A 26,255-nucleotide genomic window follows, 5' to 3' on the forward strand; every position below is an offset into this window, starting at 1 on the left:
TATTTTCGTGTCTTATCAAAGCATACCTGACCAAGTTCGAGCACATTCCATTGCTTCTGCCAAGAAAATTGCAACCGAATTTCGCAATTTGCGAGTCGATTTCAATTTTATCGCCGCGTCTTCCCATTATCGTGGCTTAAGCGTTCACCAATCGGTGGATGCTCCTATAACATTTTTTCCCCATTAAACGCACGCGTTGCGCCGCAGTAGGACGAGCTCCCAGCAAATCGCAGCGTCGACCGAAATTTTATTTACTTCGTGGCAATGGGTTTACCGAATACCTGTCACCGCGTGTCGCGATATTTAATTCGTTTATTTGCCTCGCTCGGAAAAATTCAATTTTCAGGTCGATTTGCACAGCGACCTTTGCGCTGAGCCTCACAGAGCTTCCGAAAGCGCGTGATTTCATTGGGGAAAAAATTCATCATTCGTGAGTGAAAATGTTTGACAATTGCTGTTGACTAGAGCGTTGTTAGTGAGTTATTTGATTCCACGTTCAAGTATAATGGACTCTCGATTTTTCCATGTCATTGGTACCTTTCTGTATACGTATAGGGTGTCTCAGGTAAATGGGTACACCTGAATACTCGTAGCAGCAAAATCGAAGGTTGCTAACTTTGAGCACAGAAATTGTTGATTTTTGAGCTGCTATAACTTTGTGAAAAAAAATCACAGCGAGGTGAGCCTGGTCTTATTTGAAAGAGCGAAGCCTCTATTTTTACATCCTTGAATTGAATTTATCCGAAAAAAATTCTCCACTTCATGACACGCTAAGAGAGAGAGGGTGATTTCTCCCCGAATGTTCTTCAACTTCGTACGACTGTCAGGGACTTGATAAATTTTTTTTGCGACATCTATTGAGTGGATATCAAAGCTGGAATCCTCCCCTTTCGAATGAGACCTTAGCGAGTACTCTGCGATTTTTTCTCGCTGAGTTATCGCGCTCTGAATGAAAAGTGAGCTTTCAGCCTTCGAATCGCCCACCAATCCAGAATCTGAAAAAGTAGCCAATATTTGAGCTGCTGTAATTTTGTGAAAAAAAATCGCAAGAAGGTGAGCCTGGTCTCATTTTAAAGGGCAAACCTTCTACTTTTACGTCCCTGAGTTGAACTTGTCCGAAAAAAATTCTTCACTCCACGACACGCCAAGAGAGAGAGGGTGGTTTTTCCCCGAAAGTTTCCCGACTTTAGACGACTCTCAGGAACTTGATGAATTTTTTTCGCGACATCTTTTGATGGGATATCAAAGCTGGAACCCTCTCCTTTGGAATGAGACCTTAGCGAGTGCTCTGCGATTTTTTTTCGCCGAGATATCGCACTCTGAGTGAAAAGTAAGACATTGGTCTCGAAATCACGTAGTAGTCCAGAGCCCGAAGAAGTCGTCGATATTTGAGCTGCTGTAATTTTGTGAAAAAAAATCGCAGGGAGGTGAGCCTGGTCTCATTTTAAAGGGTAAACATTCTACTTTAACATCCCTGAATTGAACTTGTTCGAAAAAAATCCTCCACTTCGTAACACGCCAAAACAGAAAGGGTGATTACTCCCCGAATGTTCTCCAACTTCAGACCACTCTCAGGGACTTGATGAATTTTTTTCGTGACAACTTTTGGGAGGATATTGAAGTTGGAACCCTCCCCTTTCGAACGAGACTTTGGTGAGTCCTCTGAAATTTTTTTTCGCTGAGTTAATGCAATTTAAATGAAATAGTACCTAAATTACACTTCGAACGAAGCGTTCCCCAAATACACTTGTCATTTAAAGTTCGATAACTCTACGAAAAAAAATCGTACATCAATTTTTAAAATCTCGATGGAAAGGGAAGACTTCAAATTTGAAATCTACCCCAAAACAAGTCGCAAAAAAAATTCATCGAGTCTCTGAGAGTCAGGCGAAGTTGGAAAACATTCGGAAAGAAATCACCCTCTGCTGTACAATTCTCTCTGCTATTTCGCTGCTGTACAATTGAATCCTGTATTTTGTGATCTCATGAGGCTGGAACACCCCATTATATTTCCAATAGAAAATAAAACATTGTTTATGCACTAGCCACATAGCGAGATGGATGAAAAAAGTTTCAATACCGATAGTGTAGCAAGGCACCTGTATCTCTGCCCTAAAAACTCAGCAGACCATTCTAATTAACAAGAACTGTTTTTCCTCTGAGGCCTTTCAATTGCAATCTCCATCCATCCGAGTAATTTCGAAATGCATAAATATCCTCCAATCACGTACCACTTGAAAAAAGAGTAGCTCGAGGAGAACCCACCTCGTACAGCAGAGAAATAAATCGACCAGTGCACCAACCCCTTCCCGATTTCGGTCGCCACTGTATCCTCAGAACCATCCCACCGTACATGCGCGTGTACATAAATCTAGCCTGGGCCGACCCTGGCTATGAAACTCTAAACTCGATCGAGGCCGGTGTATGAATCAATAAAACGTCACTTTATTCGACAACGATAAGAGCACGGCGACAGGTAATCTATCCGCCAGCCAGCCTACGTTATTTCCAACTCGCGATACTGCTTATCCATTTCCTTTCCTTCGATTTATTCCTTGGGCTTAAGGAATAAAGAGAAGAGAGGAGGAAGAAATCTGAAGAAAACATTTTCTTCTTTTAACCTATGCTTTTTTTAGGATTTACCAGCAACGATTATCATTTACCTAATTTCTGCAAGTTTTTCATTGCATCTGTCATAAAGAAGCTACACCAACTTGGTATAAAGAAATACCTGAGTGTGTTAACAAGCCACTAGGTTAATCTTCCTCAACCTTCCCTCAACAAAAATTACCAATACTCTATATCCTCCATTCCTTTGAGTCCTCAGCAAAGGAAACGAAGTTGGAGCACTGACTCTCCTCGGTCCTGAAGGGACCAATTTCCCTTTGCACGTTGCTTGCTAGAAGCAGCCGCGAGGAAGAACCTACGACCCGCCAGGCTAGATACTCTGCCAGCCTGTTGCATCGAATCGATCCTCTGAAACATCTCTCCCAAATTTTCAATTGACTCTGTGAGGGTACAGAACTAGGCTAATTCGTTAATATGCACCACGGTTTTGATTGTTTGCGCGACCGAGAATGGATGGCGAAACAAGAAACATAGGTTTGTGCTCTTGGCGGTGGCGGTTCGACCAAGTTCAATATGTGGTTTCAAGCATTGATCGATTTAATATTGCAGGAACTGGGTATCCGAATATAGCTTCGAGGTATACCCGACAGATTTCATCTACCAGAGAAATTGACTTGCGAGAAACAGTCGAGACATGTGCCAACGAAGGTAAACAGTATAAACGTAGCTCCTTGGATTGTTGACTTGAAGAAGTAACGAGGACTAGTCTGTTTGTCTATTCTTCGTAGAATCAGGTTCAAAATATGTGAGCATTAAAAACGATTATAAAAACTCTAAAATGATCATGGACTTAGGTACCCATGGTTGCTCCACGTGATTCAGGAATGTAATTTTTAGCAGTTCCTATCCTGAATTATTTTGCTTTGTATGCAGAGCACTGTCCAGAACAAAATTAACTCTGCCAGCAGTCCATTATAGGAGAAACTCGGACCGCAGAAGGGTAACCCTCTGGTATGGCTAGGTAAGCCACGAAATATAATTCTACGGCTGTGTGTGATACACGCGAAACGTGAAACTGGAAACAAACTATAGGGTGAGGTACGAGATACAGAAGACCTGAATATCCCTGGAAAATTTGAAAATTTTCAGAACATTTTCGAGGGTTTAATACGAAAATAGAGTTTTGTATTTTGTTCTAGTTATGTTGCGGAAAAAAAATAAAAGTTATTTAAGCAAAATGGAAATTGCGTAAGGTTCTCGTTCTGGTAGTCAGGTAATTTCGCGATAATTAAAATGAAAATACTTTGGCATAAAAAAATTGGAAGCATATTGGCTTATTAGCCATGTTATTGGATGTTCAGGTAATAATAATTTCGTAAGTCTTTCCGATATTAAATTCTTACTGCGTTCACTGGAGGCTAATTTAATTTTAAGCGATTTTAATAAGCATTCCATGGATGTAATTATGCAAAGTAATTATGCGGAAATTAATGTAGAATTTCATGGATGCACTCTGCATCTTTGGAATAAATAAGAAGACTATGTTGTTGTATCGAAGTTATGTGTATCTGTATTTTATTTCTAGTCATGCTGTTATGAAGTATGAGTAGTTAAAATTATGCGTCATTTAAGAAAATGTCAAACTTTAATGCCTGGAGATCTGTAACATCTGGCAGCAGAATAAAATTAAAACTGCTCTGATTGCGTCGCATTATGCAAAATAATTGCATTTAATATTTTTAAACGTTATTTCCATTGCCACAAATGAGCCTCTCGCAAATAACCACGCAGACCACTAAAACTCTCATTAATCGCGAATTATGCTACGAAGTGTAAAAAGAGAGAAATTTTAAAAGCAATCTTTTCTGCGCCCAATTTTTAACGGTCACGAGGACAACCTTCTTTAGCAATCGAGTCTCTGCAACGAAAAGCAGTCACAAATTAAATACGAATAATGTAATTATCAAAGGAATATTTAAATTAAATAGAGCTTTGATTATCAATAAGAGTAGAAGAATATGTATTCAAAGATGCTTAAAAATATTTCGTTAAAATACTGATATAAAATGTTTCAAATTTGTCATACAGAAATAGTAGTTTCTGGAACGTCATCTTATTGAAAATCGAAGATGCAACGGTTGGATGTAATACCGACCGATCTGACCAAGGTAGATATTATTTCTTTCTGCCTGTTGCGCCGAATCGATTCATGACTCGGTTACACTATCGTCGATCCTTGAAGATCTCGGTCGCTTTTTGGCGATGTGACCCGTAAACCCCTAAGTCATTCAGCCACGAAACATGGCGCACATATCTTTTCTTCCTTACAGATGGAATATAGGATGCTATCTATACGTTCTGAGAATCTATTTCTAAAATATCAAGCGGAAGAATACCTAAAATAAAACTGCACTCCTCTAACACCTGCACTGCTACTTACAGGTATTAAATTATTCAAATATTTAAAAATTCAAATTTTCAAATATTCAAATATTCAAATATTTAAATATTCAAATTTTCAAACGATTAAATATTCAAAACTTCAAATATTCAAATACTCAAATTTTCAAACGGTTAAATATTCAAAACTTCAAATATTCAAAAGTTGAAAAATTCAAATGGTATAATATTCAATTTTTCAAACAGTCACGCATTCAAATTCCCAAATATTTATATTATCCCAGCACTGTGACGCTGTTGTATTGAAGCAACACTTGAATCATTGCCCGGCCAGGAGAATGAGATCTCGGAAGATCCTGAACCGACGAAAACTTGAATATAATCCTAGTTTCACAGGATAGGAACGCAGTGGAGGCTGCAGAGCCGGCTCAGGCGGCTTAAAAAGTGAGACGCTGGTTTTATATCCATCTACCCGACTTGAATGATCCCCTCAGCGTCGGCTAAACTAATCCGTGGACGTAACCGTATCTTTAAACCAGCTCCCTTGGCCAACCGACGCTAAAATAGCAATTCTCACGAGGGCGTGAAAGCGACTCCGGCAGAAGTGGACTCAAGTTTAGAGGGTGATTCGTTAGGAAAGTCCAATCCGCAGCTTTGACCCAACCGTTCGTTTCCTCCTGTCGTTTGGCTACACTCTACCAGCTATTCCATGTTAAATTGTCCTGAAGCTGACACTGTGGTCATGGCTCATTTATTTCAAACTAGCACCAGTTATCAACCCATGAAACCGGCTCGTTTCTGCTTCGAAATCTCACAGTAATTGAAATCGTGCAGTTTCAAGCAACTAATTATTTCATATATTATAAGTGTAATAATAAATTTAACAGACTGAAACTACCAAAGGTGTTGAAATAGCTAGACTTGTCTCTGAGTGGAATATTATTCGATGTTCTAGTTTATTTTCTGCTCCGCAATTTTTCTTGCGGTGTATAGGTCTCTCATTAGTTAATAATAAAGAAATAAGCATAAGTCACCTGATGGAAGAAGTTCTGAAAATGATGTGAAAGCGAAAGCGCGTGACTGTAGAATCGAAAACATGTAATCATCAGCACGTGACTCGTTTTCAATAGGCACGTCATGGAACCGGTATTTGTGGAGAAAAAAGTGCATGTTATTTGTGTACCTTTTACACTGTTTAACTGTTTAAACGTTTCTCCGATTCATGATATTTATTATCAGCACGTGATAGACGGGAGAGAAAGTTCGTATCGCTTTGATCATTAATAATATAGCACAGTCTGTTCACAGATTTAATGTATGATTACTCGTGTGATTAATGTAAGCTTTTTCGCGATTTCCTATGCAATTAAAATACGTAACCTGCCCATTAGAGTAACTGTCGTTCGATGCTTCTGTCTTTACATTAAAACAGTTTACTAACATTTTTGTCGAGTGCCTTGGAGAATGTGAATAGCAAGGTGCAACAGCAAAACTGAATTTATGGAACCTTTTACATTACTCTAAAGCTTTGTGTGGGTGCTGTGTAATATATCGAATACAGAGACAATACGAATATTACTGATAATAGAATCAAAAAGCTTTTATTTGAATATCGCGATGAATTTTCCAGGAATGACTGAAAAATATTTCATTCACCAAGCTTATTTTCCAAATCCTCAGTGTAATGCAGCAACGCAAGCCTTAAAATACATATCACGTTAAAAGCATTCTGCAGCAGTGAAAAAATATTTTATTTGTCAGATTTTCCCTCGAAAGTTCGCACCGTAATGTAATTTTGTAGCGCATACGTAATGTCGTTGATTTAAAAAATTTTGACTTCGCATGAAATATCCCGCGTATATCACCGTCGCAGGAAATGAAATATGAAAGAGGGAAAAATGTATAAAACGTCGCACTGTTAATGCTCAGAAACGCATAACGGTAACGTTACGTGCTGTTGCAAATGTCATCTATTTATAACTGGAAAGTGATAAGTAAGTTTGAAAAAAGAAGAATAAAAGTCGCGAAAGCTGTTATTCAAACTTTGCTTTCTGAAGCACCAGGGATTTTTGTATTTCGATATGTAATTTGCAATTAGTAGAATGAATGCAAGAGACTCCGAAAATTCCCGTTTCCCCAGGATTTTCCGAGCACGCGGCATAACTCAGCGCCCGTACTGCTACTAATAATATAAAAGTGAAAAATGCAAATCGTGTAACGAGAGAAAATTCAGCACCACAAAAAATTCCACAGTTTTTATGCTACACGAAAAGTATGGTCGTTTTGGAGTGAAATTTGGCATCGGAGACGATTCAGTCTTCATTTTTAATTAAAACACCCAGAATAATTGTAATAAAGATAGATAAAAATGCTTCTTCAAATAAGAATGTTTCCTCAAACAAAAAAATACTAAATCGCAAGGTTCTTTTTTTTAAATAACTACAACAGATAACAAATACAAATAAGGAGCTACAGGGTGTCGAAGTACTCTATCGATGAAAACTAAGAAATCCCATCGTATGTCACAGCAAAATTTTTTATGCTAAGATTCTGAACGAATAAAGTTCATCGATCGAAACTATCAATCGATATTCATCGTCCCTTACTTTATATTCCCCTAGCAAGTACCGATGGACTCTTTATCAAAGGATCTTGAAGATCATTCCCTGTAGCCAACGTTTAGTAACAGAAATGATAAATTAAGGAAGGCACTTGAGGGATCATTCATCACGCGACGGGAAACAATAAAGCTGGCAACACACGCGGATATTTATCGTTGTCCTAATTGCTCCGCCACGCGGCTACTTTTCGAGGATGGCGGCATTTACTCCTGTCAAAGCGTACAAAGGGAACGACAATGCCAGACTAAACGAAGCGCAATTTTCACTAGCCACAGTATTTCCGTGGAAACAGTCCTCTCGTGACGAAAATGCTACTATGGAAATGTAGATGGAGTTCTGGCAACATTTATTGCGCGTTTGTAATTATTTTTATGGAAATTTTTATTCGTCGGCGGTTTATTTCGATTCAGAATAAAGTAGAAGTTATTACACATGAAATGGAATTACTCTCAATATTTAAAATTATTAGAAAGTTATGCAAGTGCATATAAAATATGCAATAGCGCGTATAAAAAATAATGTAATATAGAATTTGCTATGAAAGAACTCAATTACACAACTTTCGACTTACAATTTGCCTTCCTTGTAAAACCGTAAACTCAACTGTTACACAAGTTATATAAAATTTCATGTAAAAGTTAAAGTAGCGAGAACTAGCTTGAAATCGTTAAAAAGTTTCCTCGAACATATAAACGACACCCTGAAAGAAACGAAATAACCATTTCAAGCATCTACAGAGGAAGAATTCTTTTAAGAGCAAATTCAACGTTATCCAGCGTCATCTATTTTTCTTTCTCATTTAGAGCTCTAGCTTTAATTAGTTTTTCTGTTATCTTGATACCTCGTCACAGTGGAATTATTAGCAACAATCCCTGAAATGAACCAAATTCTTTTCCTGCTTCATTCCATTTTTCGCTGCTTTTTTTTCAAGACTGTGGACGTTTATGTAAATTCAGGCTTTTATAAGTGGGACCTAAATAGGAGTTTGTTTTACACTTCAAATATCATAGCGTGCACTCAACTCCTGGCCATTTCTCAGGCAACTTGTCAATCCATTTGCATAAATTTCTAGAAACAGCAAACAGACCTTACCTACCTGCATAGGAACTTATTTATGTCTCATTGCAGAATATAATTCCTAATTAATATGCAAACTAGAACTACTAATTACTACTCAAATTATTAAAACAAAATTACCATCTCTTCAACCACATAAAACGAGTAGAAAGTACAAGCTAATTTAGGTCAATTAAAAATTATGTACTCAGCTTAATGAATACTAAAAGTCCCGAACCTTCTTTCTCAGAACACTCGGTACGCTAATAATAATAAATGTCGAGTATGCTTTTAAACGCTTACATGTGCCCAAGAAAGCTCCTGATGTTATGGTTACCAGTAAATTAAAGCAGCATCTCCACGAGCTTTGTTTCCCCGAGATAAGCCTCTTAAGGACAAAAGACTAATTGAACGTGGAAGGGAAAAAAATGGCAACTTTTCGCAGAAAAGGTAATCTACGACCGAAATTCAAGCTCCAGCAGACGTTCTACAAAATGGAAATACATTCCACTCGATCCCATACCAAGGGATTAAAGTTCCGAGTAATGAGAAGCAACATTCTCCACTCTGCAACTGTTTCTCTTAGGGAAATGTATACTGGAAAACACAGAAGCGTTTCGAGATAATAGTCCTATAGGATAGAAAATGGAGGAACCATTTCATTCGTTTCCTCCACGACTGGACGTCCTTTAATCCTCTTATCGTCAAGTCGATTCATCTGTCGTCGGTACACTCAAACGATTCTCATTAAAACTGAACAATATAGATGTAAAGATGAACGATAATCGGAAGATGGGGATGATTCGATTCTCACAATTAAGAGAATCGAGAGCAACTTTCTAGATAACTACATAACGAGATAAGAAATCGTTTGACTCCTTCAACGAACTGAGGAACACAAAAATGAAATAAATAAGATATTTTTCAAATGTTATAAGTAGACTGCATGAGAAATTTCAATGTGCAACAAAAGTACAGTTTGCGTAAAAATTTGCAGTCTAATTGGAATGCACAGTAATTATATGGTATGCAATATATAGCAGAGGTGGTTTATGTTTAATAAAAATAAATGTATGATATTTTGCAGAATTAAATTTAACAAAATTACTTCATATTTACTCGTTTCATAACTCGTATTACAATAAATAATAATAAAATCGGAGTTCATCAAAATTCTGCTTATATTTTATAGAAAATACCAGTGGTTTTGGCGAACACGTACGTATAAAATCGTTCAACGTGTAAGCGACGCAACGTGCAGCGTATTCCCTGCAAAGGGAAATGCACCGATTACAGAGGCAACGAAATTCGGACAGCAGCGATTTCGAAATAATTTAGAAATACTTCGATCAAAAGGGACGATTTTCGGGTACTCCCTGTAATTATCGACATCGAACTGCGAGGAAGTTATAAAGTGTGAATTCGACGGGTTTGAAAACGCAGTGTAGCAAGAGGGAAAAAGGGTGGATTAAAGAGACGATTAAATTTTCACTTCACTAAGTGTCCGTTAAATTTAATAGCGGCGTCGTTCAGGTGTAAAATATTAATTTAACGTTTCCCAACTTGTTGACGTGTTCGGGAGAATATATTTTCGAGGTGGCGAAGTTTTCGAATGAAAAATGGACTTAAGAATAAGGAAGACTTAACATTAACTAAAACGTCTAAAAGTATGGGTCTTGTGAAAAATTGAGAGGGAAAAAGTATGAGTTACATTTCAACTAGTAATAAAGAGTGCGATTTTAGCTCGAGGAAGAGGCAATCAAGTGGCAAGTGGAATAAGACTGTCTGTGGTCAGACGCTCCGATGACTACTTAGGAGCAATATTATTCTACTGAATGATAGGGTGTAATTTTTATACATAGATAAATGTAAAATGTCTTTCTTATAAAATCTATACCTTCTACAAATTAAAAAAGAAATATTATAAATTAAAATTTCTTGCACCTACATACTTATAATTAATGAAAAGCAATTCATAATTAAATCGTTTAATAATTCCATTAAAACCGCCCATAATTTTGGTTCTGTGATTAAGGGATTCCTATTAAAATGAGATTTTTTTTTCGTTCACTTGTATGACACTGATATTTGCATTCGTTTTCCAATTTTATGGAATCGACATCCGCGAAGATATGCGTGACTACGTCATTAATATCTGAGTTATTGACAACTATTTTCATTGAAATATTCGTGGTTCGACCTGTCATTTTCGTCCTACATGGAATTTAATCTCGTCTCTTATAATAGTACGAATCCATGCATAATTTACCATTCACATTTACATACTCGTCAGAATATTTAACCTAGACGGGCACAAAATCATTATCAAAAGCTAGATTCTAATTAGCACTAAACATTACGTATTAATTATTCCAATTAAAATCCGTGGAGAATTATGTTACGATGTTAATAACTGCAATAGTGCAGCAAGATGATTAAAGTCTTAATGTTTGTTAATAAAGCATTATTACAGAATAATGTTCCGACGATATATTTCTACTTAATACTAAAATCCAATTAATGGTACCTATAGTGAAACACAGGATTGAAATGTGGAAATTGAAATTAATAGAGAGGATATCAGGTATTTATCTCTGGGTATTAACATGTAACCTAAATGTGCTCTTCATGAAGCGAGACATTCAAATATTCATATATTCAAATATTCAAATATTCAAATATTCAAATATTCAAATATTCAAATATTCAAACATTCAAATATTCAAATATTTAAAATATCCAAATATCCAAAATATCTAAAATATCTAAAATATTCAAAATATTCAAAATATCCAAAATATGTAAATATTGAAAATTTTCAAATGATAGTACGATTAAAATCTAAGCTAATTTCCTTGAAAATAAAATAAGGAAGAAAGATTCGCCACATTATCAGTTTTATTTCTCGGAATATCGCATATAAGTGGAGGCACGTGATCCTACGAATTTTGAAACTTAATTCCCCTGAAATCGAGGCCCGATATGAATAAGTTATTACTAGCTCAGTTCTCGGTGTTACTTCTGAAGGAGGAATCACCTTCCTCAGAATGCTACCACCAATTTTACGGTTCATTCTGTATTCATTCGAACACAGTGACGCACTTTCATGAATAACATAACACAGTATCGTACACGGCGTCATTGCACACGCGTGTTTGCATACCTTGCAATAAGCATAAAACCGAGTCCGTAGAAACTCGGTAGGTAATCAATTGGGATTTGCGAGCAAAGTTTCTGCACGAAACACACATAACAGCCGCGTTACATCGAAATCGGAATTATTTCTGGTTCAGCTACGAGAATGTTACACAAAGTTGCGCCTCAAAGCAACGCGATAGAGAAATATGTATTTGCGAGAGAAACTGCAAATGATATGACTGTGTGTACTTCTGTGTATAGATACGTATGCACACTAGATAGAGTTTCTACGTTGCAGCTCCTTGAAAAAAGACTATAAAAAGATTCCAATTTTCATTTAATTGCACAAGGAATGAAAAACGTTCGTGAGCTTCGTTTCAGAAATTTATTTTTCAATAAACCCTGTAACGAAGCGTGTAATTGCTTACGAAGTAAATTTTAATACGTCTACTAGTTGATTGCAAAACCAATTTCATACAAAAACGACACGTTAAATAAAACAACTGTTCAATAAATAAAAAAAACCAATAAAGATTTCTCGTTTTGACGAACAATATACAATGTATAAGTAAAATAGAGTTATTACTAATAACTGAATATTGGAAAGGAAAATAAATGCAATTAAAGGGAGTGTACTATGTTAATCGATGCATTAGAATTGCAAAACCCTTAAAGTCGCCGCGTAGATGACATTCCTTGAAGTAACAATGAAGAATAGAGATTAAGCCGAAACCTAATTAAAAAGGATTAAACTAGAATATCGCCAAGTTGAAATTTTACGAGATGAGTTTCGAACTGAATTGCAAATTGGATATTTTATGCGCTTTTGAAAATTTTATGGCCCTATTCGAGCGTCGCCCTTAATGTTCTGGAACTCAGGAACTGTGGTTCACGCAACTCACCTTCGTGCAATATTTGTTACTTGCTTTAACGCTTTAACGCTTTAACGCGAAAATTTATTCCCTTAAATTACTGTAGCCCATAAATGAGTTATTACGAAGAGTGTGAACTTTATCAGAAACAACAGAATCTAAGACAAAATTAATTTCAATAATTGATACACACAGTATAGGCTGTCCCATAACTGCTGGTACAAGCGAAAAAATAAATCGAAAATATGTGAATCACTAGACAAACTCAGGTATCATGAATTGCTATCTTTCTTTTTTCTTAAATTACCTGATGCACAGATATCTTTTACAAACTGATAGATCTTATCTAAATACACATGGAAGAGTACACATCTCAGTTTAGAAAAAAAGTAACATGTCAGGTTTTGCCATCTGACAACAGAATCACCATGCGACTCTGAGTTTTTGCTGTTCTGTGTCTGACTCGACTAAATCGAAAGCAAACAAATGAACGTGGACTGGAACGAAAAGGCGAAAGCAGCTCGGACCAAATAAGGCTACTGTTAAATAAAAAAGTAAACATAGTAAATTGCTCCTGCAAGTAAAAGAGTTTAGTACACTTTTCTCAATGGACAAACCGTATATATTTTTAACAAAGCACACACAACTGAAAACGATGCGAAAGTTTCGCAAAAGTTTAGAAAGCGTATGGCAATTCCCTCGATAATTATGCGCGAGGCCACTAACTGTAGGATTCCTCGATTCAATGAAATTTTGTCCCAAATACGCTATTGTCATTCATTTAAACGCAACCAAACGTGCATTTAAGAGGATTTCCTCTGTTGCGACATAATTAAAAATCAGTATTTAAACACACCGCACGTAATCTTGATGAAAAAGTTTTAACTACTGCGCGATGGCAAACTAATTATTTCGCGCAACTTCTAATGATTTATTCTGCAAATTTTATCCGAACATAATACAACAGTTATTGTTTCAATGCAACTTTTGCTCAGTTCTGTTCTAAAATTAATTTCTATGTTTTATCACAAGCTGCATATCAAAATTATATATTATATGCATTGATACACAAGCAAGGTGCATTTCAATATTATGAACACCTGATGACCGATATCGTTTGTTTAATATTAACATGCATATATTTACGTCAGTGCACAATTTACACGTATGATAAATATTAATTTGGATACTAACATCAATATAAGTTAGGTAGAAATAAAATAAAAATAAACAAATAACAATAAAGTATTTTTAAAGCTTTTCTATAACCTCAAAATTCTGATTTTGTCACACACTGACTGAGTGACCTCGAATCAACCACCATCGATTTCGAACCCAAGAAATGTATTCAACCCTCCCTCCGCAAAGACACATCCGGCGATCTCCACTCAAACCGGAAGTACCAATCTTAATTTTAATCGGAAGTCTCGCATAAACTAATTAAATCCCAGGCGGAAATCAATCTCAACCAGCGATAAAGTCCTCGACAAAAATACGCGCAGCGCGACATTCAAACAGAAATCAAGGTTATGTGAAAAACGAGACACACTACTTTAACCTCTTAAAGAAGACTATGTATACGTTCAGTTTTTCATGAATCTATGCACAATTACAGAGAAGATAAAATAAAAATATTGAGAGGTTAAATATCCTCCAAACAATTCCCTACTGCCTCCGATTTATACGAATACATCTCAAACAAATACGAAATATTTATACAATTCTATTTAGTCTTAAAAGAAGTAGCTCTCTAAAGAGGTTAAACAAAGAAAATCGACTCCTCGATCAATTCCTAAAATCCCAGGCCTCAGTCCTGAACATCTGTAGGAACCAGAGGGTTAATTTCCTCTTCCGTTCGACATTGAATCATGACAGAAATTGAACTGTCACTGACCTCTGCGTGACCAAACCGAGGCCAAAGCAAGACACTCGACACGCGCCATAATTCCATTTCTCTAAAAAAAAGGAAGAAAACTGAACGATACTCACGATTAGGACGCAACACTCTCCAGCTGGGCCGCATTTCCTCTGCGCGATTGGTCTACCGGCATCTTCTTGACAGTCGTCGCGGCACGTAGTCTGCTTCATGGTCTCATGGCAGTCGCGTCGACAGCCCCGCGAGGGAAAATCGTCACTGCACCAGCGGTCGCGGGGCACTGCGAGCGAACGCGAGGGAACGCGCGCGAGGATGCACCAGGAAGCAGAATACAGAGGTGCCAGGACGTCCTCGGAAGCGACGTCGTTTGGGCACCGCGACGCTTATCGCGTTGTAAACGCTCGCCCACTGGCGCACGCTCCTGGGGCGAGTGCATCGATCGGAGCACCCTCTACCACCCGGCCCTCCCATTGGTTGGCTCCCTGCTGCGCGCGCCGCCGGGAGCGCGGGCACCTGATCCTCGCGCAGCCGCGCTGCCGCGTTAAAAAAGGGCGCGCGTTGCTCTCCCTTCAAGTTATTGCTTTGGCGCGCACCAAATATTCCTATCCTTTTTTCCTTTTATTTCTTTGGGATGTTAATTCGGGGGTGCACGAGTGCTTCGAGATTTCTTCACGGTTCCCTTCAGAAGGTGTTTTCAACATGTTTTGAAGAGTTTGTTGGAGCTTTTGTGAAAGTTTCGAAGAAGGGAAATCGCGGCTGTGGAGGTATGGATTTTTGCGCCATTTGGGGTTGGGGATTCGGAATTTTGGGTTTGCTCTTTTAGGGATGAATGATGGGAGTGTTTTTCTCATGTTTTTCTGCTGTTTTTCTGAGTTTCAGAAATTTTTGATGTTTTTGTATTATTCGACGAAGCGATGAATTTCATGTGGGTTATTTATTGTAATTTCTTTTGTAGCTAGTCATTGTTCTGTTTTCAGTCGTTTGAAAAAGTGCATGTACAAATGATATATTTGTTTCAAAAGTAAGTTCTTTTATTTTTCTAGGTTGAATCAATTGTTTGAAATCACCTACGCCTTCGAAGGTCGTTTAACTTACATGGAACCTACTTATCTGTATACCTTCCTTGCCTTATCGAGCTTTCTGCAACGCAACACGCGATAAGCAGCAGGTATTTGTAGGACAATAAATTAATAGTTCACAATAATATACAATGTACATCGGGCAATTATTTAGCTAGTCATTTGAAGGTCTTATCTACCAAGTAATAAAAACGATGGAAATTCTACTGCAGAAATAAATTTACGATGATAATTGTAGAATGTTCTCGTAAAAGTCTTACACAAATGTAATAGCGTTGAAAATACATCGTCGCCACCGAATATTACCTTACTTACACTGAACAAATATTATCATTTCTTAGGAACGTACACATTTCGAGTGTTTAAGTGGATTATGCAGGGTGATAATGTTTCAGTGAGGTACCATAAACAGAGGATTTAACTTGGAATCCTGCCTTCTCTTTTTGCGTAGTATATTTAGGTCTTCTTTCCAAATATTTTTTAATCCTGTTCCCAGAAATTCGTATTTAATAATTCAAACAACAGTGACGACTATAGAAAATATAGGGCAATAGAGAAAAGTGTCCAGGACGTACAAAACCTATATACTCTTTTTTCTTACTTACAAGATCCTCTCTTTTTTTACCACCCTGTATAATAACACGATATTATTCGTTCTAAAATACACCGTACAGTACACTGTTAATTGAAATCGATAAAAGTGATAAGAGTGCTCGCAAATCTACCTTTTCAGCAGCACTTGAGCGTCATCAGTATTTGAATGAGGGTACCTTTCGACGTCGAAATAAAAAATCAAATTACATAGATATCGCGATTCGATTCTGTTAGGACTCGGTACTCTCGCAAGAGTCATTTTGTATGCGCATACGTGATAGTGGAATCATGCGTAAATGCCAGCAATTTTCGATCGGAATCATGTAGACACCATGAAAATTTCCTGATAGTCGCTCGTGGAAACAGGAAAATAAAGTTTCATTTTCCGGACGCGATATTTCCGGCAATTGGCATCGCGCGGTTACACAAGCGTTATTATTGGCGAAGCGAATCGAGATCCTTCAATCCTTTCAATAGCAATCGTCAGTTTGCATTTGCGGTATTGAACATTCGTGTTGCTGATGCAAAGCCTGCCTTTACTTGTCGTTAGTAGCGGAAGAATAAAATATAGAAATAAAAATGCGGGGCTACCTGGGAACTGTAGTTTACAGATGCAAACGAAACTGCTAACTTTATGTTTCTGCGGCGAGGACTCTGAAACCAAGTCAAGTAAACTATAAGAGACTCTAAGAGCTCGTTCACTTTATTGACCGATTCGATTTATTTTTCTGTTAGAAGTCACGTATAAATTGGTACATCAAATGGAACGATAAAATGCGAGGCTCGAGTGTACTTTGTTTATTCGTTTAGATTTGATTTCAAGAACGAGTGTCTTCGAGGATGAAAGTTTGAGGTCTCTGATTGAGAGACGGAGCTTTATAATAGAGATTACTTTTTATGCTGTCATGTTTGATAAGAGAGATTCAACAAGCCACGATGTGACTTGCTGAAACTACATAAAGGAGATAGTACGAGGGATTAAATGGAGAAGTAGGAATTTTTATAATCGGAGATTGGAGAAGTTATGGCCCAAGGAAAGTGCAAACAGATCGATGGTTTATGAAAACAGGAGGAATGCAAATAATAAGAAAAATTATGGTCTGTTGTATATAACAGAGAGGTGATTAATGGATCCACTACACCAGAATAGCTTAAGAAAGTTGGAAATGGTGATAACAGTTTTGGAAGAGAAAGAAACGGAAACGAAAGATTAATCAAGATTAATGACAATACGTCAGCGTTAATTGAAAATGATGCACGGCAGGAGATATTGCTGCAGTATTAAAGATATCTGCAGAAATTAGTTGCCTTGCAATTAGGAAGCTTACAATATTGAACGAGTAAAGTTGTTTTCCTGATAACTTTTATTGAAAAATTAGTTAATGAACACAAATAGAATACTACTCGAAAGGAACGATCCTTCAATATGATAATACCGTTTCCGACTTTGGATAACACGTATGATAAGATATAGTTGAATGCAAATGAATTTGCAATTGTTAATTGTTGACATACGCGAAAGTAACTAATGCACTAACTAATAGTTAACATTCCTTCTCAGATCTTACAAGCTTTCAATTCCATTCAGAAATAATACAAGTAGCTTTTGCGGCAAAGGGTTTTATCAAACTAAAAATGAGAAAAGAGCTAACTAAGGTGACAAATAATAAAGCATAGTTTGCTTTACTACTAGAAGGTGGATTTTTATGCATTTATAATAACTTGAAATGTGTGAAAAATTATGAAATCATTATAATATAAAAAATTATACAAAATATTATATTATACACCTCGTAATAAAATTAAGAGATCGCTGATTTTTGGCCAAAAAATTGTCGATATTTGAGCTCCTGTAATTTTGTGACAAAAAATTGCAGGGAGGTGAGCCTAGTCTCATCTTAAAGCGTAAAGCGTCTACTTTCACGTCCCTGAATTAAACTTGTTCGAAAAATATCCTCCACTTCATGATATGCCCAGAGAGAGAAGGTGATTTCTCCCCGAATGTTCTCCAACTTCAGTCGGCACTCAGGGTCTTGATGAATTTTTTTCGCGACATCTATTGAGTGGATATCAAAGCTGAAACCCTCCCCTTTCGAATGAGACCTTAGCGAGTGCTCTGCGATTTTTTTTCGCTGAGTTATCGCGCTCTCAATGAAAAGTGAGCTTTCAGCCTTGGAATCGCCCATCGATCCAGAATCCGAAAAAGTAGCCAATCTTTGAGCTGCTGTAATTTTGTGAAAAAAAATCGCAAGAAGGTGAGCCTGGTCTCATTTTAAAGGACAAACCTTCTACTTTTACGTTCCTGAGTTGAACTTGTCCGAAAAAAATTCTTCACTCCACGACACGCCGAGAGAGAGAGGGTGGTTTTTCCCCGAAAGTTTCCCGACTTTAGACGACTCTCAGGAACTTGATGAATTTTTTTCACGACATCTTTTGATGGGATATCAAAGCTGGAACCCTCTCCTTTTGAATGAGACCTTAGCGAGTGTTCTGCGATTTTTTTTCGTCGAGATATCGCGCTCTGAGTGAAAAGTGAGCCGCCACACTCGGAATCACCACTTCATCCAAACCGTACTTTGGCTATCATTTCAATCAAAGTACAATGACTCGGCGAAAAAAATCGTAGATCATTTGTTAAGGTCTCATTCGAAAGGAGAGGCTTTATATATGAAATTTACTGCAAAATTAGTTCCGAAAAAAATTTTTCAAGTTTGTGAGAGTGATCTGAATTTGAAGAAGTTGCGGGGAAAAACTACGCTCTCTCTCTCGGTATGTCATGGCGTGGAAAATTTTTTTCGGACAAGTTCAGTTCAGGGATGATAAAGTAGAAAGTTTGACCTTTAAAATGAGACCAGGCTCACCTCCCTGCGATTTTTTTTCACGAAGTTACAGCAGCTCAAATATAAGCTACTTTTTCGGGCTCTGGATCACCGCGCGATTCCAAGGGTGCAAGCTCATTTTTCATTCAGAGCGCGATAACTCAGCGAAAAAAAATCGCAGAACACTCACTAAGGTCTCATTCCAAAGGGGAGGGTTCCGGCTTTGATATCCCATCAAAAGATGTCGCGAAAAAAATTCATCAAGTTCCTGAGAGTCGCCTAAAGTCGGGAAACTTTCGGGGAAAAACCACCCTCTCTCTCTCGGTGTGTCGTGGAGTGGAGAATTTTTTTCGGACAAGTTCAACTCAGGGACGTAAAAGTAGAAGGTTTGGCCTTTAAAATGAGACCAGGCTCACCTTCTTACGATTTTTTTTCACAAAATTACAGCAGCTCAAGAATTGGCTACTTTTTCGGCCTCTGAATCACCGCGCGATTCGAAGGCTGAAAGCTCACTTTTCATTCAGAGCGCGATAACTCAGCGAAAAAAAATCGGAGAGCACTCGCTAAGGTCTCATTCGAAAGGGGAGGGTTCCAGCTTTGATATTCACTCAATAGATGTCGCAAAAAAAATTTATCAAGTCCCTGAGAGTCGTACGAATTTGAAAAACATTCGGGGAGAAATCACCCTCTCTCTCTTGGCGTGTCATGAAGTGGAGGATTTTTTTCGAACAAGTTCAATTCAGGGACGTGAAAGTAAAAGGTTTGTTCTTTAAAATGAGACAAAGCTCACCTTCCTGCGATTTTTTTTCGCAAAGTTACAACAGGTCAAAAATTGACAATTTCTTAACCCAAAATTACTAATCTTTTGATTTTGCTATGGAGTATAGTATTTAAAAACGAAGTAAATTGTTTCTGAAAATATGAAACTACATAAAAACCCACTGTCTACTTATCACTCAAATTTATTATTTGCTATAAAAATCGAAGACGCGACGCTTGAAGAACACATTCACACCAAACGGTCTATTATTCAAGACTGAATATTAAAAATATTTCCCGCGTTCGGAACGAGGTTTCATTAAGCGTGAAATTCGGTGAAAGAGCGATACGCTCATTGGACACGCTCGGGCGCATTCCAAGGAAAGTGTTCCGCGCAGTTCATTAGACTGAGGATTTCACTCACGCGGAACGTGGATTGAGGCGCTTCTACCGGAAAATATTTGAGCTATGCTGCCGGAGGTCCTGAAGGACATCGCCAGGGACGCATCATAACTTATGAGAGTTCGCCTGGCCTCTTCGTACCAATTCCAGAAGACCAGCTTCTGGTTCCTTGCCTCCAGGTCCACCAGCAGGAGGGCGAGATTCTTGGCGACTGTCGCGTCGATTCTAAGCACGTGACGACCTTCCACCACCACGGGGATCGCCTCTGACCTCCCGTCGCACCTGAGAAACAATAACGTCCAATAAATAAAATGAACGTCTGTTCGATTTATGATCCAATTATAACAGGGGCGAGGAGAAAGGCTTAGACTCACCAGGACATCACTCGTTCCCGAAGATACTCCGCGGCTGGGTAGCTCAGCGATTGTTTCGGCGACACAAACAGAATCGTCAGTCCATCGACAACACGTTCCTCGATCAATAATCCGGGCCTGGCAGCGAAATAGAGCAGGAGAATTAGATTTACCGCGATTCCAGCAATCATGCCGTATTCCGGGCCGATTACCAGGCAGCTCAGCAAAGTCACTGTCAAAGGTATCAAATCGATCTCTACGAATAGAGACAAATACCGAATTAGTGGGACCGTGACGAGCAATGAATCGTCAGCGAAATGGGATTTTGTCATGGTAAGTGGACTGCACATACTGCTAGCGAAAACTTTATGGTGCAATTAGGGGTATTATGATCTTTTCAAGTAGCTTCCAACATATTTAAGTCATTTCATAAAAAGAAACTAGAAATTAATATTGCACGATTAATTCTTGGTACAGAAGAAAATAATCTAAAATAACTTTAAAAGTAAGGATAAGATAAGTAGGCCTATATTTTCTAAAAAAAATTCGAAGTAGTATGTCTTCTTCTGTACGTTCGTCAAAACACATTATCACAGTGGAAGAATCAGAAGTGCATTGATAAGAGTATGTCAGATCTTACTCTTTGTTCTCCACAAGACGCTGAATATGCGGAGGTCGAACATGTAGTACATAGCAACTATAATCACTGCGGCGAGCGTTGCCTTCGGGATGAACTCAAAAGTCGAGGTCAGAAGACCGCACGCTAAAAGCACCAAACATCCAGTAATAACACCGCCCATCGGCGTTTTTACACCCGAGGCGTTGTTTACAGCGGTCCTTGTAAAGCTTCCTGTGGCTGGCATCGATCGAACGAAACTACCGAAAATGTTGCACAGTCCCAGAGCTAACATTTCTTGATTGGCGTCCACTGTTTTTCCTTTGGCTGCAAAAAAGGATGTAAAACACTGGTCGATTGATACAAAAGGGGAATATTAGATCTTGCTAGATCTGGATTCACTTTGGTCCCTACTATGTTTGTGTTACTTGCATAGGAAGTGCATAAAAGATAAAAGGTGCATAGAATTGTATGTATACTATTTGAATTTTACTAAATAATTTCGAAGAACTCACCAAAAGCCTTGGCAATGGCGATGCTCTCCAAGATGGCGATCATTGGTACCGAAAAGGTGGTGCTTCCGAGATCACTAATTAACTCCATGAAGTCGTACGTGTGGTTTCTGCTTACAATGGAGAACGGCGGTGGACTAAGGTATGGTAAGCCTTCCGTGATATTCCCCGTAATTTTGAATGGTTTAATACCATAAGAAGAGAGTGAATAGCTTAGTATTATTCCAACGATGACTACCACAGCGTTCCTGGCGAGCGATACCACCCACAAGAATTTCTGAAACGCTGTCCCGTTTTTCTTGCCTGGCAATTTCTATTTTGGAATATTTAAACAGTCGATTTATTTAACGTAATGAGAAAATGAAACTAGAGAAGGGAATTTAAAGAAGAATTTCCCCTGTGAATGGTGTACCTTAAGACAGACTAATACAATCATAGAAGAGACTCCAAGTAATGTATCCCAAGGGGTGATGTAATTGATATTCTTGACGACTTTAGAAATGGCATCGATAAAAGAATCGCTTCTCCCGTTCAGACCGAGGAGCGTGCCCAACTGAGATGTTCCAATTATTATTGCAGCCGCGTTGCTGAATCCAGAGATCACTGGCATACTAACGAATTCTACGAGAAACCCCAAGTGGAGGAGTCCCATGAGCAGTATAATGCAACCTGATAAGAAGCAGATGAAGACCTGGAGGAAGAACAGTTGCGATTATTACTCATTATAAACCTGAACAATTACATTTATTTCACAACGTGGATTCGTTAATTCACTTATGAATGTGTTTATAGGTAATCTTATCCTAGAAGAGTTGCAAAAATTCCTAACTTGGTAATTTTCAAATATTTCTTATTCTTGAAGGAATTATTCATTTACTGTAAAAAATTGTAGTTTCTTTTATATAATATTTAACTGATTCAATTTCGACTGAAATTCATTATTCTCTTATCTTTCAAGAAAACTAATTTTACAAGGCATTTTATCCTACACTGGCGCTCTGTCGCTATCCCCTAAGATAACAGAGTTCTGGAATTTCGAGGCAAAGTGGCAAAGGGGTGGCGCAAAAAGAAGGGGTAAAGTTGTAGGTGCACTTACGGCTATGTCCTCCCCGAGTCTCATAACATGCTGTTGCGACAATAAAGCCATTATTGCCGTGGGGCCCACCGTGACATCTTTGCAGCTGCCAAACACCAAGTAGACGAAGCATCCCATGAAGCTGCTGTAGAGGCCGTACTGAAGTTTTCAAAAGTTCACCTAACGAGAATCGGCTTACCATCTATTGTCGATTCAATGTAACTAACTTATTCTTATCAATTCATCGGCCATCGAGGATTTAACAGAAACCCGATTTGAAACGTAAATCGACTGTCCGCTCTTTTACCTCCCTTTTTCTCGTTATTCTCTACTCTATATCCCTTCGTCCTCGTTTTACTCCAAATATAAATTTATCGACAACGCTGTCACGATTTGTGGCAGTGTATATTTTTTTTTTTTTTTTTATTTAAAAACGATCTATCTGTTTTTCTGAATAGAATTCATTGTGCTTGGTCAACAAATATTTCAATTGAAAAAAAACATTCACTTTTAGCAGATGGCTCGCTTTGGTAAATTGTTTGAATCCTGATGCTTTGTTTTCTTTTATCTCTGATTTTTCTGTACTTTTTTATAGGAAGAAGATTGACAGAGGAATTGTATTTCATTTAAGAAACTGTATTTGTTTGAACCTCTCTGAGGTTGGTCAAAACTGTCGAAGGTAACAGAGGACTGTTTCAATGGAATATAGAATTATAAAATATCGAAATGAGAAGTTCGAACAATGTCGAATGGATCTATACCTGAGCAGGAAGTCCAGCCACGATCGCGTAAGCTATGCCCTGCGGTATAGCAGTCAAACCAACTGTCAATCCTGCTAGAGTATCTTGAAGAAGTTTCGACCAACTGTAGAGAGGCAGCCATGCCAGGACAGGTATCCTTCGCAGCAGGAGCTGCTTTAAATCAAACCTCGGAGCCACGTTTCTCCCTGCAATCCACCAGGTGGAAGAGTTTATATTACAGAAAATTAATTAGTTCTCAACTAATCTCCTACTTGCTTAGCAATCACCAGCAACAGCTAATTATTTCAGACATGACAAATTGAAATTAAATTTTAAAAATGAATCTTCGATAGAAATCGCAGAGGTTGCCTTTAAAATGTGAGAAAATATTCCACAGGGATAATAATAGCATTTTAGTAGATACAGAGACGCTCCAAGAAAGCAGCCAGTTTTTTCCTAATTAACAACTAATTAAGTCCGTAGTGGATTGTGCGACAGTCTGTACAAACTCCACGTTTCTGGTAATTCAGCATTCGTGTCGGATAAACAACGACACATGGTCAAACATTGTTCTCTGTTAAACCGTGATAGACACATACATTAGCGGATAATTCGACAGCGTAGCGCGTTAATTCAACTGTGAAAATAATGCGCGCATTATTCTGTTAACAATTATTGACTAACTAGACACATAATTGGAGATCGCAAAATGATATACTGTTTGCTGAAAAATATTAGCACCGAGAAACAAACAGAAAAAGCAATAATCGATTTGCAAATACATTTTTAAAGTTTTCGTAAATTAATTTTAAATATCTTAAATATTGAAAAATGAAATTTAAACTGAAATATGAATTATGACGTTAATTCCAAATATTTCAAGGACCATCAACAGATGACAGAGATGATTATATTTCAGTGCAATTCATAATTCATGATGTGATACTCAATCAACTCTTCTTCGTCGCGATAAAAGTAATCCAATTATCTGACAAAATCAATCACCTAATCACTAGGAATTCCATATCCATATTGTATCTAATAGAGTGACAAGTGGTAGATCTAACGCGAAGAACACTGATGATTTGTTAGAAATTAAAATAGTAGAGCTCTAGAAATAATTCATTTAAAAAAAATATGTTCTGTATCAAAGATTCTATCAAAGATAACTACAAAGATAAATATCAACGAAAAATCATGAGATCAACTGAAAATAAATAATTTACACATTCGTAAAGTTGCATCGCTCTTACTTGCAGCCACAGGGGAATACGCTATTCCAGACATCCTTGCTAACTACTTCACAACGAAACTGCGTATTGGTTCCAAGAAGTAACACTTCGTTAACTAACTGACGTATCTGATTCTAATTACACCGAATCGAATCAATATCTCACGGTCCTTAACGATGGAAAACGAAGTCCTCGCATCGACGATCTCGTCTTTGAGACGAATGGAACAAGATTCTGAGTCTTGACGAGCAAGAATCGTATGAAAAATGGAGAGAATTGAAATAATACCTCAGAAACTGAGGACATCGCAATATGTCCACTGATAGCGACCTTTAAATCGTTAATTATCCACTGATGACAGTGTATTCCACAAAATTACTTTAATAATGTAATATTACAGAGGAGTAGACATCATTTCCTTCGGTTAAACAGGAGGTAAAATGTTAGTGTCTCGTAAACCAACCCTGCTCGCTCGCAAATCAAGAATACGTGCAACGTAAAAGTTGCTGCTACTGCTGACTTTTTATTGACCATTTTTTTAGGCCACCGTGTAATTAATGCAATGGAGACAGAGTAGAAATATTACATAATTCACACTATAATGTACCAACAAGTTTATTATGAATTATAAAATTATATCTATATATTTCAGATCCTGAGTTCTACTTACACAGCATCATAATTATAATGAATACTTCTCCTATTCTGCGTCAAAGTGGCACTACTACCCCAACACCTGTCCCGAATTATTTATAGTTGAAATCACCAGGCACAGAGATAATGCACGCGAAAAAAGGAATCATTAGTTTTCACAGATAGCCCCACACAGTTTTCGTCCACAGCTTCTCGACTGCACTGACAGGCTCAACGAGGCACGGTTGCAATTAAAAACACGTTGTCCGAGACACAAGAGGAATGAGCTCTCAAATGTACAATCATATAGCGATAATACGTTTGACTTGCGATTACCGCCTTCTGGAGATAACGATCGTTCGAATCTGTGGTGTATTGACACTGCCTAGAGAAAATTTCTTTATTCGCCAAGACCGTCTGATCTTCGTAAAATGTCTTTTATCATCCGTTAATTCCTTGATAACGGATCACATGATTAATCACAGCAGTAGGGCTTGTTTAAATTCGAGAAATCTCCCAGCATTCATTTCGATCGCGTGTTTAAGCGTGTAATTTAATAGCGTGCAAGGATTTCGCGGGGCGATGCTCGATAATTTCCTCCTGCGTTGCAAAACGAAAATAGAAACAGCGTCGATGGTCGTATTGCATTCACAGTTAAATTAGAGATTTAATGTCACAGTGAAATCCAAATCGGACGCGAATTCCTCCCGAAATGTGAGTAACATTTAAATCAATTATTTTCAGAATAAATGTGTAAGGAAAGGGGATCTAATAGTAGCTAGTGATCGATTAAATTTTTTTCTCAAAAATAAGCAATCAATTTAGTTAAATAAACTGACGTGACAGTATTTAATTATAATAATAGCACGCGTCAATAGAGTTGTATTTTATACTATGAAGGTTCATTAAT

At 37.7% G+C, this 26,255-nt stretch overlaps 2 protein-coding genes across 2 annotated transcripts in view; both read right to left on the minus strand.

Moving 5' to 3' along the window:
* The window catches only part of LOC143186348 (uncharacterized), a 42,832-nt gene extending 27,916 nt beyond the window's left edge, over nt 1-14,916 (minus strand). Inside the window, exon 1 of the mRNA XM_076389980.1 lies at nt 14,645-14,916. The gene's annotated coding sequence lies outside the window, so the exon portion shown is untranslated. The remainder of the gene's footprint in view (nt 1-14,644) is intronic.
* Nucleotides 14,917-19,975: 5,059 nt separating this feature from the next.
* On the minus strand, nt 19,976-24,767 carry LOC143188382 (sodium-independent sulfate anion transporter). Its single transcript, XM_076392591.1, has 8 exons — nt 24,734-24,767; nt 23,502-23,719; nt 22,762-22,899; nt 22,078-22,356; nt 21,669-21,978; nt 21,178-21,480; nt 20,559-20,793; nt 19,976-20,466 (listed from the first exon to the last, which is right to left on the minus strand). The coding sequence occupies exons 1-8, from the start codon at nt 24,765-24,767 to the stop codon at nt 20,199-20,201; spliced, it is 1,785 nt and encodes a 594-aa protein (XP_076248706.1). The 3' UTR covers nt 19,976-20,198.
* Between the last annotated feature and the right edge of the window lie 1,488 nt (nt 24,768-26,255).

The sequence above is a fragment of the Calliopsis andreniformis genome, chromosome 2, assembly GCF_051401765.1.
Source record: "Calliopsis andreniformis isolate RMS-2024a chromosome 2, iyCalAndr_principal, whole genome shotgun sequence".
Taxonomy (NCBI): Eukaryota; Metazoa; Arthropoda; class Insecta; order Hymenoptera; family Andrenidae; genus Calliopsis; species Calliopsis andreniformis.

Bases quoted from the DNA above. Each gene is read 5' to 3' on its own strand.
- LOC143188382 (XM_076392591.1), bottom strand. From the start codon at position 24,767: ATGTCTGGAATAGCGTATTCCCCTGTGGCTGCAA. The intron at 22,900-23,501 runs GTATAGATCCAT...TGAAAACTTCAG, and splicing joins TGGCTGGACTTCCTGCTCAG to TACGGCCTCTACAGCAGCTT. The intron at 21,979-22,077 runs GTACACCATTCA...ATTCCAAAATAG, and splicing joins TTGTATTAGTCTGTCTTAAG to AAATTGCCAGGCAAGAAAAA.